Consider the following 16681-nt stretch of genomic DNA (forward strand, 5'->3'; position numbering starts at 1 on the left):
TTTTTTTTTTTTTTTCCTGGGCCACAGACGAGACGCATACAGAATGCTTGTCTTCCTTCACCAGGAAAAAGTTCAGTCTAGCCACCTTTTTCAAAAAGTTCTACTTGGTGTCTGACTGCACAGCAAGATAGTCAAGGTCATGAGTTTCATGGCAGCTGCTATTCCACTGATTCCTGTGGCCAAGACTGCATGTGCGAAAAATTTATTAGTACCTGAAATCAGTCTGGTCCCAACATTCTTATTCCCTGGATACCCTGATACCTCTATTACCTTGCCCCAGAAAGGCATTACTGTGGTGGGAAAAACAAGTCCTGCTTGTCCCGGGCCTTCCTTTCACCCTGACACCACCCAACCAAGTACTTCACAAAGATGCTTCAGACAGAGCATAGCGTGCTTGGACAGTATCCCACTGAGTACATTGGAAATGGTCTTTCCCCATCCTGAAAGAACACATCGACCTGAAAGTAATGAGAGCCTTCTGCAGGATCTGCAGATATCCTCCCATCTGTGGAAGCTAGGCTAACTACTGGTGTACAGTGACAGCACCACAGTTATGTGGTTTCTAAACAAGCAATGATGCATAAGATCTTACCCATGTGCTGGCTAGCACAAGTGGTTTGTCACCTAGCCACACAAATTGTCATGACTCCCTCATAGGAGAACGTACTGATGGATTCCTTCAGCAGGTCCTTGGAAGACCCTCACAAATGGACAGGTCTTAAAAAATGTAAGCTATCAGTGGGAGCACCACAAGTGGACCTTTTTGCTTCACCAGAAAACAACCAGCTTCCCCTGTTCTGCATCAGGACGTACTGATGGATTCCTTCAGCAGGTCCCTGGAAGACCCTCACGAATGGACAGGTCTTCAAAAATGTAAAGTATCAGTGGGAACACCACAGGTGGACCTTTTTGCTTCACCAGAAAACTATCAGCTTCCCCTGTTCTGATCAGGAGTCCTTCCCCATCAGCTTAGAATACAGACGCCTTCCCTTTTTAGTGGTCAGGAAGGTTCCTGTATGCCTTTCTCCCTGTACCACCACTTCCAAAAATCCTTCTTAAAATTAAAAAGGAAGCTGCAAAACTTCTTCTCCTGGTCCCTTTCTGACTAAGACAACATTGGTTTCCTGTCCTCCTACAGCTGTCCAGGTGAAGCTATTGGAAAATATCTTTGCAACTAGACCTGCTCAAGTCAGCAGCAAGGTCTGCTACTCCATCAAAATATTGCCTCTGTCTTGCTCTGTGGATGATGAGGGTTCTGAACTCCCCAAAACACCTGTTCTCTGAAGAGGTGGTTCAGCTTCTACAGGAAGCCAGAAAACCTATTACCAGAAAATTGTATACAGCTAAGTGGAAAGGATTTTCTGTTTGGTACTTGAAGCACAGCCAGGACCTATTTTTATCAGATTCTCTTTCTGTCTTCAAATAATTCTGCAGATTGGTGCACTCTGGTCAGGTCCACTCTTCCATTAAAGCCCATCTGTCTGCCATTAATGCCTGCTTGCTTGATGCTCATCTCTTGTCCGAGATAGAGGTCAAACTTTTCTTGAAGAGTGTCCTACAGCTTAAGCTGCCTAGGAAACCTGTTTCTCCTCTGTGGGATCTCACCTTCATGCTAGAAAAAAATGACTTTTGCCCCCTTATGAGTAAGCAACTTTTATCACTTTAAAATTCTGCACTTGGAAAACCATCCTTCTGCTGGGTCTTACCTCTGCCCGCAGTGTCCGAACTTCAGGTTTTTGTTGCTATTCCACCCTTTCTCACTTTCCACAAGGACAGGGTGACTGTCAGGGCCAATCCATCATTCATGCCTAAGGTTTTGAATAAGTTGTCCCTCAACCAGGCCATCCACCTGCCTACCTTTTCCCCCAATCCACAAAATAAGGGATAGAGTTTTCCACTCACTAGATCTTCACAGGCAGCTAAGGTTTTACTTGGTCAAAACAAAAACTGACCAACTTTTTGTTTCATTCATGGACTCTAAACTGGACCAACCCATCTCTAAGCAAACCGTTGCATCCTTGATATCTAAGGCTATTTCTTTCTGTCACACACCATGTGGAAAAGCATTCCTGCTTCCTGCCCAAAAACACATTCCAATAGGGTGGTGGCCTCTCTGGGTATTCCTAAAGGGTGTAAATGCCAGGTCCATCTTGGAAGTGGCTTCCTTGTCTTCTGAGCATACCTTCACAAAGATGCCTTATCAAGATCCAGGGCTGTCTTTGCTAGGTCTGACCTATCCGGTGTCTTGGGTAGCTCGTCCTCCCTTTAGCCAACCTTCCTCTTCTCTACCTCCTTCCGCTCTGAGAATCATCAGTATGTTAAGAATACTGCACCAGTAATTTCATTCGGGACATAGTACAGTTGTGTAAAAACTTACCATAATAGTAGATGTCCTATAGTTGTATAGTAGGTGTCCTACTAATCACTGTTGCAGTATTCCTTCCCCCCCGCTCCCCTTTTCTCTTGTTCTTCTGCTCCTTTTTTTTCTTTCCCTCTTTTGTAAGCTATTTCCTAATACATTGTTTTCTGGGGGAGTTTACTTACCTTTTTGAGCTACACCCCCTCCTAGTTGACCACTTTCTTCTCTCACTAGTCTTCACATTGCTGGTGTGGAGATAGTCTGAGGTAGTCAGTCATACATCTGCCTGTGTACACCGATGCGTGTTGTCTGTACGCCCTCTGAAAGGTAAAGCTTCGGTACATTGGCTGGATGTTAACAGATGAAAAACCATATGTTGAGTACTGTAACAGTGAGCAGTAGGATATCTACTGTTATGTTAAGTTCTTACCCAACTGTACTTTCTTTTACCTTCTCAGGCCACTGTCATGACCAACACCTTTCTTCTAGTGTGGAGGTGGGAGGTCATTTAGAAGGGAAGACTATCTAGGGACCTGGTCTACTACCAAGGCCAATCTATACATCAGTGTCTTGGAGATGAGGGCGGTCTTCCCCACGTTACAGGCTTTTCAGGATGTCCTCCCCAAGGAAGCAATTTATGTTCAGACAGAGACAGTATGTTGGTTGTCTGGTACCTGAACAAACTGGGAGAGGAGGGAACCTGTTCTTAACCCCTTTGGTGCGAGTCCATGAGGGTGTGGCAGTGGGAGATTTTGTCTCATCGGTTCGTGATTGCAGCACATATACCAGGGAAGTTCAGCATCTTAGTGGACAGTCTGAGCAAAAACATTGACCTTCTTAATGAGTGGTCCCTTTGCTGCTCAGATTTTTTGGCATTGGGGCATCCCGTATTGAGACCTGTTCATGTACCTATCCAACACCAAGTTCACTACCCATTATGCCTTAACTCCCCCTCAGCGGCAGTCACCAAGGATGCTCTTCTGTATGTTTAGCTCCCAGTTCTTCTATATGTATATTCGCTGACTCTGTTATTAATAAAGTTCCTTCAAAAAGTGGCCCATTGCAGAGTGACTGTAATCCTCATTGTCCCCCTTTGGCCTTGCCAGTTGTGGTTCCCCTTTCTTTGGCCTCTTCTGAGGTACCCCTTTTAGGTCCTGGATCCCATTCTGGATCTTATTTCTCATCCTGCAGGCCTGGATCCACCCAGTCTTTTGACACTCAGTTTAACCGCAGGTTTCTTCAATTCCCATGATGGCTAGGAATCCAAAACTGTCAGAGCTTGTATGCATCTTATTTCCTTCCTAGAAGACGCTTCCACTTATTAGCATACACATTAGAAATAGCATTTGCCTTGTGAGCTAAATCTCAGGACTTGAATCTTTTTTCTGCTCCATTGGAGGCCATCCAAGACTGTTTCTTGTAGATTTGTTTAACTTTGGGTCCAGTTACTCTACTATTAAAGTACAATTTGCAGCTATAGCCAGTTTTCACATTGGTAGGGATAACGTGCCATTAGTTGCCCTTAAGATCTCGAAGGCTTTTCTCAAGGGTACCTTTAAACTTTGCCCAAGGCCCTGTCCTGCCTTGGGACTTCAGCTACTGGCAGCACCTCCTTTTGAGCTGTCTGCTACTGTTGATTTTAAGTTGTCATGGAAGACTCATTTCTAGGTCACCATTACTTCCATTAAATGTGTGTCAGAGCTGCAGGCCCTCTCATAACTCACTCTGTATTTAGTCTTTCGTAGAGACAGAGTGTTGCTTAGAATAAGTCCTCCTTTTCTGCCTAAGGTGGTGTCTTGGAAAATTTTGAACAAGTCAGTTCATCCATCTGTATTTTTCCCAATTTCTCCAACAGAGGTGAATATGCACTTTATTCTCTTGATGTCTTTAGGCAATTGAGGGTTTTTTCGGTAAAAGAAGTCCTTCAGAAAATCAGTCAGTTATTTGCTTCCTGTTCTATGACTTGACTGGGTGTGCCTGTATCTAGGGTCACTGCATCTGAATGGCTATTTGATTGTATTTCCTTCAGGTTTAGTTCGAAGGGAAAACCTTTGTTTCTCAAACCCGGATGTCATTCTCCCAGCACTATGGTTACTTCTGTATTTATTTCCCAAAGCTGGTTTGGATGACATCTGTGTGGCTCATACTTAGGTGGGTCATCACACATTCACTTCCCACTACAAATTGGATATCCAGTTGATGTCTAGAGCTTTGTTTTCACTATATTGTGCAATATCCTTCCATAAGACCACCCTAGTGTGTTATGTGGTTGGGGACTGTGTCCACTGGTTGAACACAGACGGGAAAAAAAACATTGGTACAAAAGTTATGTACTCATCACAGTAGATGTGTATTGTCTGTTTCCTTCTGTTTCAACCTCCCCCCTGCCTTCGTGGTTACCTTCTTGTTCATGACATGACTGAGCCGGGGAGACAGTTTCTCCTCTTCTCTTAGGATCCTTAGTTTATTTGTTTCTCTCTTCAGGGCTATGTCCTGATCTTTCTACAGAAAGAGGGGGAAACTCGATCTCGGACAGTTCTGGTGAAGCAGGGTGTTATGAGTGGAGGAGCAGAGCCCAGTGGGCTGAAGTCTTTGCAAGTTGTCTGGCATCAGATCCAAGTACGATCTTTCAACCCACAGGTTGAACCAGATAGAAACAGACAAATATGGCTGTATAGTTGCAATGAGTACATAACTAATTTTTGTAGGTAGTGTATTTGTATATCCTGACAAAACTTGTTGGAGTCGCCATTCTAATGTCATGTAACTAAACCATCAGCAAAATTTGTCTTGTTGTAAAAGTATTATTATCTGTAGTCTTTGAATGGAGACCTGCATATTTTTTTCATCCTAGCATAATTTGTTTTATTCATTTAGTCTTCATATTTTTTATTTCAGGAATCAAGAATCCAATTCTTGTGGCGAGCAGATTACTGTGTGAAGCACAGAAAGGGAAACTTTCTGCTGGCAGAATTCCTCCTTGGTGATTACTTCTGTTTTTTTTTTTCTTTTATTATATGTTACTGGAAGTGATTTTCTGTTGTTGCTCATATTCAGTAGCTGTAATTTTGCATACTGCACTTTTATTCTTGGAGTAGAGGGGCCATCATGGATTTCATTCAGTATTTACAAATGACTCCCTACCACCAGCACACATACATTATATTTCTTGGATGGTGCGTGTGAGATGTAATATTTTCTTTTTACTGTCTTTATTTTGCTCTTTTGAAATATAAAAACCCTGATTTGCTTTATGTTAAGTGAACTTGTGGGGTTTTATATATCATTCCTGAAACCACAGTTCATTATTAGTCAAAATCTATTAGCAAATGGACAAGTGGACCGAGGCAGCAAGAAGGGTACTTGCACAGGTGTGTATATTACAGGAAGGTGGGCAAGACTTCCATGAACATAAGATAGTATTAAAAAAGTAGTGAATTTGGGGAATCTGGAGGAAAGTAATGAAGAGCTGCTGGGCATTAAGAAAGGTGGTATAAGAATAGTTAGTATACTGATATTTAAAGAGTCTCTACATGAGGGATTAGGTAGTTAAATGAATGGGAAAGGAAGACAGACCATTGTTGGAGAAGAGCACATCAGGGCAGGCAGTAGGCTAGGTAGATCAGACATTTTTAAAGATAACCAGGCGGCGGAGAGAAAGCTCTAAATAATCATGTAAGTCTGTATGTGAGGACAGTGATTTTGATTTAGTAAACAAAGCTCCTTAACTTTCTCAGACTTCTTGCAAGGGCTAAAAACAGAAAAGCAAGACATGAAGAGACTGAAAATTAGGAAAACAAACTAGAGTTGAGTGAGATGCTGTCAATAAGACTAGAGAGAGTCTGATAGAGGGGCAGGGCACCCCGGTGGGTTACCCACATATATATGAAACAGGTAAAAAGTTTTGCAACAGTGGGGGCTGTCCTTGACAGGTACTACAACTGGCATCATTCTTTCCACCAGATGTTCATCGTGCATACAGCTGCAGTCATAACAGATGGGTTTTCCTGCCGTCAGGCGGGTCCTCGGTCGGCCGAATTTCAAAGTCTAGGTCCGGCGTCGGTTGTCGTCGCTTCTTCCCTGACGTCAGTGCGACAGGGGTATAAAAGAACCAGCCGACACCATTTTCTTCAGTCTTTCTTGCCGCGCAGTGCCTGAAGCAGAAGCAGTTCGCAAGTGCCAGTCGGCCAGCTCCTGAGATTACGAATATTTTTCAACCGAAGACTTCTTGAAAGCTAAGTACCCCGTTGGGGAAACTTTTCTTGCCTCAGACCGATGTCAGACAAAGTTAATAATTGCATTTCATGTGGGAAGCAAATACCGCATAAGGATTTCCATTCCCTCGGTATTCCTTGCTTAGGCCCAGACCACGACATCTCGGCCTGTCGTTTTTGTGCTACATTCAACAGACACACTATTAAGCGTCGGGCGGAGTTCGCCCAACACTATTTTGGCAAAAAGTTTAATTACAACGTCGTCGGATACTCCGACTCCAGTTTTGAGTAAACGACGCAAAGATAAGGACAGACATACGAGGTCCGCGACTTCTACCGACACCACGCTAAAGCCGACTACATGTGCTCTGGTTCTCAGCGAGGCGCCTACGCAACCCCTGACTACCGATGACACTTCATTAGCGGTGTCTTCTGTGCCCGAGGTCGCAGGCTCTTCGGCCCACACCCCGACTACAGATACCGAAGCCACTCTTGGCGGGGAAACTCAGAGTTCAGACAGGCCTGCCACCTCTCAAGGTGTCTTCAGGCCTTCTTCTTCTTCTTTTTCCTTTAAGGCTTACACTAAATCTAAAGCAGCCATGCATTCTAAAAGACAAGCTCCACAGGGCCCCTCTCAAGGCCCCATGCCTAAAAAGCAGATGCTCAAAATGGCTGAGGATTTGATTACTCTTATCAGGGGTTCTCAACCCCCCTCGTACAAAAGGCCCAGAGTGGAGGAAGAATACCCTTCCTCGGACCAGGCCTCCATTACCTCAGAACATTCTGAGGACCAGGAACATTCTTACTCCCCTTTCGAAGATTCTGATGCAGAGGAGTCCATTCCCTCTGTCTCCCCCCCTGAGGATTACTCTTTTGGGGAAACCTTGCATACCTTGAGGGAACACTTCCACTGGGAAGGCTAAGAGTACTCAGACTCCAAGAAAAGGCTCAGGGATTTCCTCTTGCTCCCTCAGCACAGGCCTCCGGCTATACCTCCTGTCTTAGACATACTAGATGATGTGTATTCAGAGGCCAGCCTTAACCCAGATTCTTTACCTCCAGCTCCAGTCAAGCCTGACAGGTATTACCGGGTTCCTGATTCACACCAATTCCTATACAAGAGCCATGCGGCTGACCCAGAAACTATTTCACAGGGTCCCAAGGGAATTAAGGCCTCCACTGCCAAAAATCCATTACCTTCAGAGAGAGATTCCAGAGCTTCAGAAAGGTGGGGGAAAAAGGTATACACCTCGGCCACCTTAACCATGAGGGCATTAAACTGTCAGTTCCATATGTTAAAGTATCAACAGTTTTTGTTATCTCAGTTGAAAAGCAAAATGTCACAACCTGAACAACCAGATTTGAAGGAGTTGCAGGATTTGTTGCATAGTGCAGAGCAAGTGGGTAAACATACCTTGCAATGTGGTTTTGATGCTTTAGAGGCCTCTTGTAGAGCTGCTGTTACAGGATCAGTCATACGTAGACATGCTTGGCTCAAAGAGCAAAACTTACCAGATCATGTCAAAGCTAAATTACTAGATGCACCTCTTCAAAAGGATGTATTGTTTGGTGTTAAAGCTGAGGAGGTATTAAAGAAAATGGAGGAAAAGGAAAAATCAATGCAAACAGTGAAAGATTTCCTACAGGTACAACCCCCACGCTTCAGTAGAAATTGGCCTTCAAAAAATTGGTCCTTTCCAGCTACGGACAGACCTCAAAGAGGTAGATACAGGCGCCCGAGGGGTAGCAGGCAATCTCAAGGATCATTTAGAGGCAGACAATGGCAAACACCTACACCAAGAGGGGGTGAGGATAGTTCACAGCCATTCAGAAAGCAGACCCATTGACTTTCCCCTTTGCATGCCAAGCAAGGCTCAAATGGCAGCACCTTTAGGCGGAAAACTGGCATTATTTTCGAAAAATTGGCATATTGTCACAAAGGACAAATGGATCCTGGACATTATAGACAGAGGCTACAGATTCCACTTTCACACCCTTCCAAAAATGAGAGGCATGCCAAACCTGCCACACAATCAAAGGGCAGAGGCACAAAAACAAATTTCAGATCTCATGGACATGAAAGCTATTCAAGAGGTACCTGCACAAGAACAGGGTCAAGGTTTTTATTCCAGACTATTCCTGGTACCAAGGAAGGGCAAAGATTGGAGACCTATTTTGGACCTATCCATCCTAAACACATATTTACTCGTACCAAAGTTCAAGATGCTCACATTACAGCAGCTTCTTCCCATGCTGGGCAAGGAGTCTTGGCTGGTAACATTGGACCTCAAGGAGGCATACATGCATGTCCCAATCAGACAAGATTGCAGAAGATACCTCAGATTTCTTGCAGGTTCATCCCATTATCAATTCTCTGCATTGCCCTTTGGCTTGTCTACTGTGCCCAGAGTGTTCACGAAATACCTGGCATCAGTAATTGCCTTCTGCAGACTTCAAGGGATACAAATATACCCGTATTTGGATGACTGCCTGATCCAAGCGGACAGCAAACACACTCTTCTGAAACACCTGGCGTTTGTAATAATGTTGTTGAAATCTCTGGGATACACAGTCAACAAAAAGAAGTCAAGACTAATACCCTCTCAAACAATAATTTTCCTGGGTGCCAGCTTGGATACAAACACCCAGATGGCCTACCTCACGCCAGAGAAACAAGGGCAATTAACTCAATACTTCAGAAAACTGGCAACCTTCACCAGGCTGACTGCAAGGAAAATCCTGCAGGCTCTGGGATTCATGGCATCTTGCATCCTGCTAATCCCATGTGCAAAGCTGCATATGAGGAAACTTCAATGGTACCTAAAAAACTTATGGTCTCAACACAGCCACAGTTTGGAAACAATCATACCACTGATTCCATGTCTTCAAAAGGAATTTCTGTGGTGGGCTCAAGCTTGCCAAAGAAACATAAGTCTCCCATTCTGCAAGCCTCAAGCAAATCAAGTCATCACAACAGACGCCTCGGACTACGCCTGGGGGGCGCACATGACAGATCGGTGCATTCAGGGCAAATGGTCCCAAAATGAAAAGCACCTACACATCAGTCAAAAGGAAATGCTAGCAGTAATAAATGCTATTATGGCTTTCAAAGACCTACTGCATCCAGGCCAGCTATTGATAAGGACAGACAACACCACAGTGATGTGGTACATAAACAAACAGGGAGGAACCCATTCATACCCCCTATGCAGGCTAGCGATGTCTCTTTGGAACATGGCTCTGGAATTACAAATCCATCTTCAAGCACAGTTCCTGCCAGGCAAGGAAAACACGCTGGCAGACAACCTAAGCAGAAATATGACAGATCCACACGAATGGAAGTTGCATCCTCAAGTTTTTACATTGATAATTCAAGCATGGGGAAGGCCAGACATAGATCTCTTTGCCACCCACAGAAATTACCAATTGACAAAATTCTGCTCAAGGACCTTTCATCCACAGGCCTGGAAAGTGGACGCACTCTCTTTCAGTTGGACAACAGTGACGGTTTATGCCTTTCCACCTCTTCCACTGCTGCCCAAAGTTGTATTAAAAGCCAGAGCAGACAGACCAAGGATGATTCTCATTGCTCAAGACTGGCCAAGACAACACTGGTACCCACTCCTGAGGAGCCTGACACATTCCCCACCATGGATCCTGCCTCTAATGCCTCTCCTACTGACTCAGCACAACTTCAAAACTCTTCACAGTCAGCTGAAAACACTCAATCTAGCCGCATGGAGGATTCCTTAAATTCACAGCAGACCCTACTCTCCAAGGAGGTGCAGGAGGTCATTTTGGAGGCCAGAAGGCCTTCTACTAGAAAAGCCTACTCCACAAAATGGAAACGGTTTTGTGCCTGGAATCAGAAAAAGGGTCAGAATCCTGGAATACTGAATTTACCTCATATATTACAGTACCTAGCCGAGCTGCTAAGCAGTGGACTTTCATTCTCCTCCATCAAAATCCATGCCTCAGCTATTTCTGCAAAGTACAACACTGATCCTCCTTTATTCTCTCATCCTCTCTTGACAGAGGGGCTAAGAATATAAAACCCCCAAGGAAGCAACCAGTACCTGCTTGGGACCTCAATTTCATTCTAGAAAAACTAACCCTGCCTCCTTTTGAGCCAGCTGCTTCAACAGATCTGCAATATTTGTCATGGAAAACAGCCTTCCTTCTAGCTATCACCTCAGCACGCAGGGTTTCGGAACTACAAGCCCTCATGGCTGTGCAGCCTTTCATCATTTTCCATCAGGACAGAGTTTCCTTACGAACCAATCCTTCATTTATGCCAAAGGTAGTATCCAGGGTAGCCTTGAATCAGGCTATCCACTTACCTTCCTTTTACCCTAATCCACAAAATAAAGGGGAGAGACTACTACATTCCTTGGACATTCACAGACAGCTCCGTTATTATTTGGACAGAACAAAGCCTTTCAGAAAATCAGAGCAACTCTTTGTGTCCTATGCTACAGGTGCTCAAGGGAAGCCTATTTCCAAACAGACAATCTCAAAATGGATAGCCCACTGCATACGCTTTTGTTACTCTTTTCATGGTAAAACTGTACCTACAGGCATCAGATCTCACTCCACAAGGGCCACAGCTACCTCTGCAGCTTTCCTCGGGGGGGGGGTTCCTACCAAAGATTTTTTTGGAAGCAGCCACTTAAGTTCTGTACATACTTTCTCCAAGCACTATCACCTACCATTATACTCCAAAACTAGAGCGGGCTTTGCCACTGCAGTCTTGCAGGGCATCCTGGCTCCTCCTAGTTCCACTTAGTGCCTACCACCCCTTTATTAGCTTTGGGATTCTACCCATCTGTTATGACTGCAGCTGTATGCACGATGAACATAGTACAGTTTTGTACCTACCATAAGTGTAGATGTTCGAGTGCTAATACAGCTGCAGTCTAGCCTCCTCATACAACCTCATTGGGGTATTCTTTTATGGTGTATTTGCTTGCAACTACTGTTTTTTTGATTATATTGCATTTGCATTATTACATAAATTTATGTTTTGCCTTCCTTCTGGGGGCACCTGACATCTGGGGCAAGAAAAACTGAAGAAAATGGCATTGGCTGGTTCTTTTATACCCCTGTCGCACTGACGTCATGGAAGAAGCGACGACAACCGACGCCGGACCTAGACTTTGGAATTCGGCCGACCGAGGACCCGCCTGACGGCAGGAGAACCCATCTGTTATGACTGAAGCTGTATTAGCACTCGAACATCTACATTTATGGTAGGTACAAAACTGTACTTTGTCTTTTGGCACACTTTCTTGGAAGATTCAATAGTTGGGGGTGGTGCTCATGTTTGGTATATACCATATCATCATGTGCCAACTGAGCTTTTCCCAGATACAGCAGTATTTTTTTTTTTGCCTCTTGCACAGTTTAGATTATGGTCATTGCTATCTTTGGTAGCATTCCTTGGTGTAAAAAAAAATTACCATCAGGCAGAAGTTTCACTGGCATTGCCTTTTTTCAATAACAGTTCATCCTTGCTACACTCATATGCTTGAACAAAGTTGTCCAAGAGAAGGATGAAAGCATTTGAGGGCTTCTGATTCGGGGGGGGGGGGGTTAGATGATGGTTCTGTGTGCACCTCCCAGGCATCATTTTGAGCATTACTTCAAGAGACAGAATTTACAGTGTCTTTCTGTCCTTTTCAGAATAATAATACAAACTGTACAGGTGCTGAATTCATCTTTGAGTAAGTAAAACTTGCACTTGCATAATTTCTATACAATCTGGGGCAGTGAGGGGCTCAGAAGAGGTGTGTTGTAACTCCCACCCTGAGCATGACCTTCCTGCATGCTGTTGCTGCCACTGTTGGGTTGGTTGTCTGACACTTCAGGATAGCCTACCTGATCCAAGGAAGTAGCTTCTTAAGTCATCTGATCAGGAGGGCCCCCTACCTAAGGCTTAGCCATAGATTCATCAGGATTGTTTTGACCCTGCTTTTTTTTTTTTTTTGGTGGTGGTGGGGGGCACATGCCAGCCTGCTTGTTCCACACTGGAGTTCATGGTTGAGGCCATAGACAAAAAGCAGATGTTTGATGTCTGGTATTGCAGAACTGTTCCATAGGGATTGTATTCTAATATTAACAGCACTATCAGATCTGTCCTTTCTTCCCCCTCTGCTGTCTTTGTCAAGTGCATTCTCAAAGGAACTGTCACAGCACACATAAGTCATATGCTTGCCTATGTACAGTGTTGGTGGGAGTATGTTACACCCCCACAGTCAGGCATCTTTGAGAATTCTACGAGTCTGAAGGGTGTTTACTCTGAGATTGATAGTAAATGTTACTTATTCCCCCCTTCAACTCCACTCTAGATGACACTGGCTTTGGGGAGACATTGATCCCATGAGGCCAATACAGAATGACCATGCTGTCTAGTTCCTTCTCCCAGAAACATTGATCTGTGCATCTGAGGAATAATGCTGAGAACTTCTGGGTCATCCTTCAAATGAGAGGAGTCAAGTCTGTTACCAAATATCCTTAACTTGTCTGCTGTGTAATTCCTTTGATCCAGCAAAGGCCCTGGAGATGCAGCATTTTGTCAGATTGTCAAAGGCTATTAAGTTCAATAAGAGAGTATGCTCTTCTGCCGAGGTTATGTTGATGTATCTAATTACTTGAGATAGATAGGGTAGCTTAATATTTTATTTTTGTTTTGCTACCCAGGTGAGTGAGCTTGTTCACTGACGTTTTTTAGTCGTGACCCAGACCAAAGAGGCCAAGACAATACAATGAATGCAGTGCAGTGAAAACAGTCCAGTAATACAATTATGTAGTACTTGTCAAAAGCAATGAATATGCTGCCTAAACAGTTATACTGTACAGTGAAATTATACAGCATTGACGAAGATTTGCTACATTCTAGCTGACTTTAAGGTGCAAGACTATTGCAGAGACTGTTGTAAACAGTATACGTATTGTAGAAAATGCATTATTTATACAAGGAGGATGTATATCACGTATTTTAAGCAATGTACGTATTGTAGAAAATATATTTACAGCAGTGGAATATATGATATAATGTACATATAAATATGACATTCACAGAAAATCATTAGGCTGTTTAGTAATTTGTATATTCAGCTCGCTGATATTTAATTTTGTAGGAACAGAAAATTTAGTCACTGAAATTAAGTAATGACTAATAAATTGTGATGGGAGGATAATTATTTTTAGTGAAAATCAGAAAGGAGGTAGTGTATATGTTTGGAATGTTAGTTATATACACTGTTTCTCTCCTTCCAAACAGAACAAAGTGAATATTATAGACTTCTGATTTGGTTGTTCATAGATATGTTTTGAAGTAAATGTCACACAGCTGCTGTCATGATCTGATTCTTAAAACAGTTTAACTTGGGGATATTTTGTAAAATTTTGCCCTTCTGCATTGTTAGGATTTAGAGACCTCAACTGTTCACCTCCTATTTCCGTGTTGCACTTCTCCCCAGTGAATCAGATGCTGAAGATATTTGGAGACATTCATGAGTCTTGGCTAAAGGAGAATCTCGTCCATCCTTGGTCTTCAGATTCTAATCACAACTTCCATGTAGCTAACTGTAATTTTGATTATGCATACAATGTGGTATGCATCTATGCTTGGTACATAGCTTATGATCATTATACTCTTGTCCGTCCAATCCACTTGTCAGGTATAGAGCTGTTTGTTGGATCCGAGTCGGCTATACTGAAGCTTTTAGCCTTCAGCTCTTGTAAAATATTTCCTCTCATAATCCCCCTGAGTCCTTCTCTTCTTAGATTGTGTTTGCAGCTGTCATGATTGGATTGTAATTTCATTGCATCTGAGTGTTCTTTAGGATTTCCTATGTTATCTATATTTTCTTTCCTACTTGGTTACAGTATTGTCTTTTCTACTCCTTTAAGTTTAATGCTAGTAGTTTGATGTTAACGTATTGTCAGTTTTCTTCTTTGTTGTTGTTATTGCTTACTTTTGTTGTTGTTTTTGTCTTTCGGCTTTTCCCGGTTAGGGGTCGCCACAGCGAAACTCCGGTCCGCTAATGATTGGCAGTAGATTTTCACGAACGCCGAGGTGCCAGCTCAACGTTTAACCTTCAACGAAGGCATGCCAATTTACGCATGTCTTTCAAACGCCCACCCAACCGCGGGGAGGACATGCAGATTCCACACAGAAGGCACTCCCCACACTCCAGCTGAGTTATTGCTTACTTTTGTAAGTTAAATACATTTTTTTTATAATGGACAAACAGGTTAAGAACGAAGAACCCCATGAGAAGAGCTTTTGTTTATTTTACATATGTTTATTGGAGTAGCATGGGGTTCATAACTGAGCACTTGCAGCTGCTGCTCTGGTGAAATAATTCACAAATAAGTAAAAAGGTGGTCAAGCTACCATTTGTGTTAATATTAACTTCACTCAGTGTAATTAGATACTCTTTTAAGAGCCTTATAGTAACTGACTGGTGGCAGTGAATCTACCTTATAGTCTGGGCAAAGTTGTTAGACCAGATAATCTGTGCCAGCCTTTCCCAGGTGTGTGTGTGTGTGTGTGTGTGTGTGTGTGTGTGTGTGTGTGTGTGTGTGTGTGTGTGTGTGTGTGTGTGTGTGTGTGTGTGTGTGTGTGTGTGTAAACCAAATTCATGAGCCTATAGCATGTTGAGATTGTTGTGGGTGTGCTGGTAATTAAGTTTATGAGCCCATGGCATGTTGGGACGTCGGTGTGACTGTGTGAAAGTACCCTCAGAGGGTCCGAAAGACTGCTCAGTTCTGGACACAATATCTCTTTGCCCCGTTATCCTGATCACAATGCTAGAGCTGTAAAATTTGAGCTTGTGATGGGACAAAAGCAAGGGGGTGCTGTGGGAAAAGGCTGATCGAAGCCTTTCCTCTGTCATAGCATAACTACAGAATCTCTACCCTTCCCTCCCTGAATGGTGTGTGAATTGATGTAGTCATTTTTGTTTTTTTTTCTTGAATGTAAGTCTTAATAGAAACAATGGAAACAAAGTTAAACAGGCAGGATCAAATCCCTGTAAAGGGAACACCTGCCTATTTTATGCATCGTAATTATGAAAAAAGTAAGTATTTGAATGAGTGGTTTCAGTTTACTAAAAATTGCTCAAGTGAAATATTTCCATTAAATGAAACTTATGGTAAAAATCAATTATAGAATTTAAAAGGTATTTTGAAAAAAAAAACAGGGTAAGTGGGGAGCAATGGGCAGTATTTTATTCTTGGTATACTAAACCTCTTTAAATGGAAGAAAATCAAAATTAAGGGGATTGCATATTATTATTAAGAAGTTACTGCAACAGGTGAAGGCAGTATAGACTAGTAAAAAGGAATCCCTTCATCCTGTTTTAGCAGGTTTGGAAGAAATTGGGGATGGCCAAAAGTAGAGACTTCTAAAGAGGATAATAATCCTCCATAGTTACTGCACCCCACCCCCACGTGTACCAGTAAGGGTGGCTCCTGTACAAGATTCTGCTGTTCCTCAGACCCCTGCATTGGACACCAGGTCAGCGTGGAACTGTTAGATCTCAACCCAGTTCTTCTCTTCAGCCCTCCTTTGCAGTCAAGGAGGTTTCTTCTTCCTATCATTTTCAACAAGCTTCTACGAACCACTCCAACAGGAGCACTAGTATTTGACACTCTTGTGGCTCATCACACACACACATGCATGATAGGGTATGACAAGAGGCTTTTGCCTCTGTAGAGGATCTTTTGGACCCTCTTAAAAATATTTTGGGGGCTAGTAATAGAGAGCTTGTTCATTGCTCTTGGACCCCTGCTGATTGGTGTAGTATGTCTAAAAGTTTTCCAGATACCAGAGAAGATCCATTAAGGTCTAAGGAAAAATTAAAAACTGTAGTAGAATGTTACAACCCTACATTGACTGTTTTAAACCAGCTGCTTTAGGTAGTTAGTTAGATGAAATAAGAAGGCAGTTACTTGAAAAGGCTGAAGTAACAGATTTTACTCTCGCAGAAAATGCACTAATAAAAAAAAAAAGGATAAGGTTGTTAAATAAAATTACAAAAGTGTGTCAAGTTAGGATAGATTGATCTAAGATACAGGCATGTAAGCAAAATAAAGGGAA

The 16681-nt window shown here is 43.0% G+C and overlaps 1 protein-coding gene across 2 annotated transcripts in view; it reads left to right on the top strand.

Moving 5' to 3' along the window:
• The window catches only part of TASP1 (taspase 1), a 1724078-nt gene that overhangs the window by 317622 nt on the left and 1389775 nt on the right, over nucleotides 1-16681 (top strand). For both annotated transcript variants that reach the window (XM_044056205.1, XM_044056211.1), the window contains exon 6: nucleotides 5258-5342. In XM_044056205.1, coding sequence (XP_043912140.1) covers nucleotides 5258-5342 — 85 coding nt within the window. The remainder of the gene's footprint in view (nucleotides 1-5257; nucleotides 5343-16681) is intronic.

This window comes from Protopterus annectens, chromosome 1.part2, assembly GCF_019279795.1.
Source record: "Protopterus annectens isolate FY-2018-M chromosome 1.part2, PAN1.0, whole genome shotgun sequence".
NCBI lineage: Eukaryota > Metazoa > Chordata > Ceratodontiformes > Protopteridae > Protopterus > Protopterus annectens.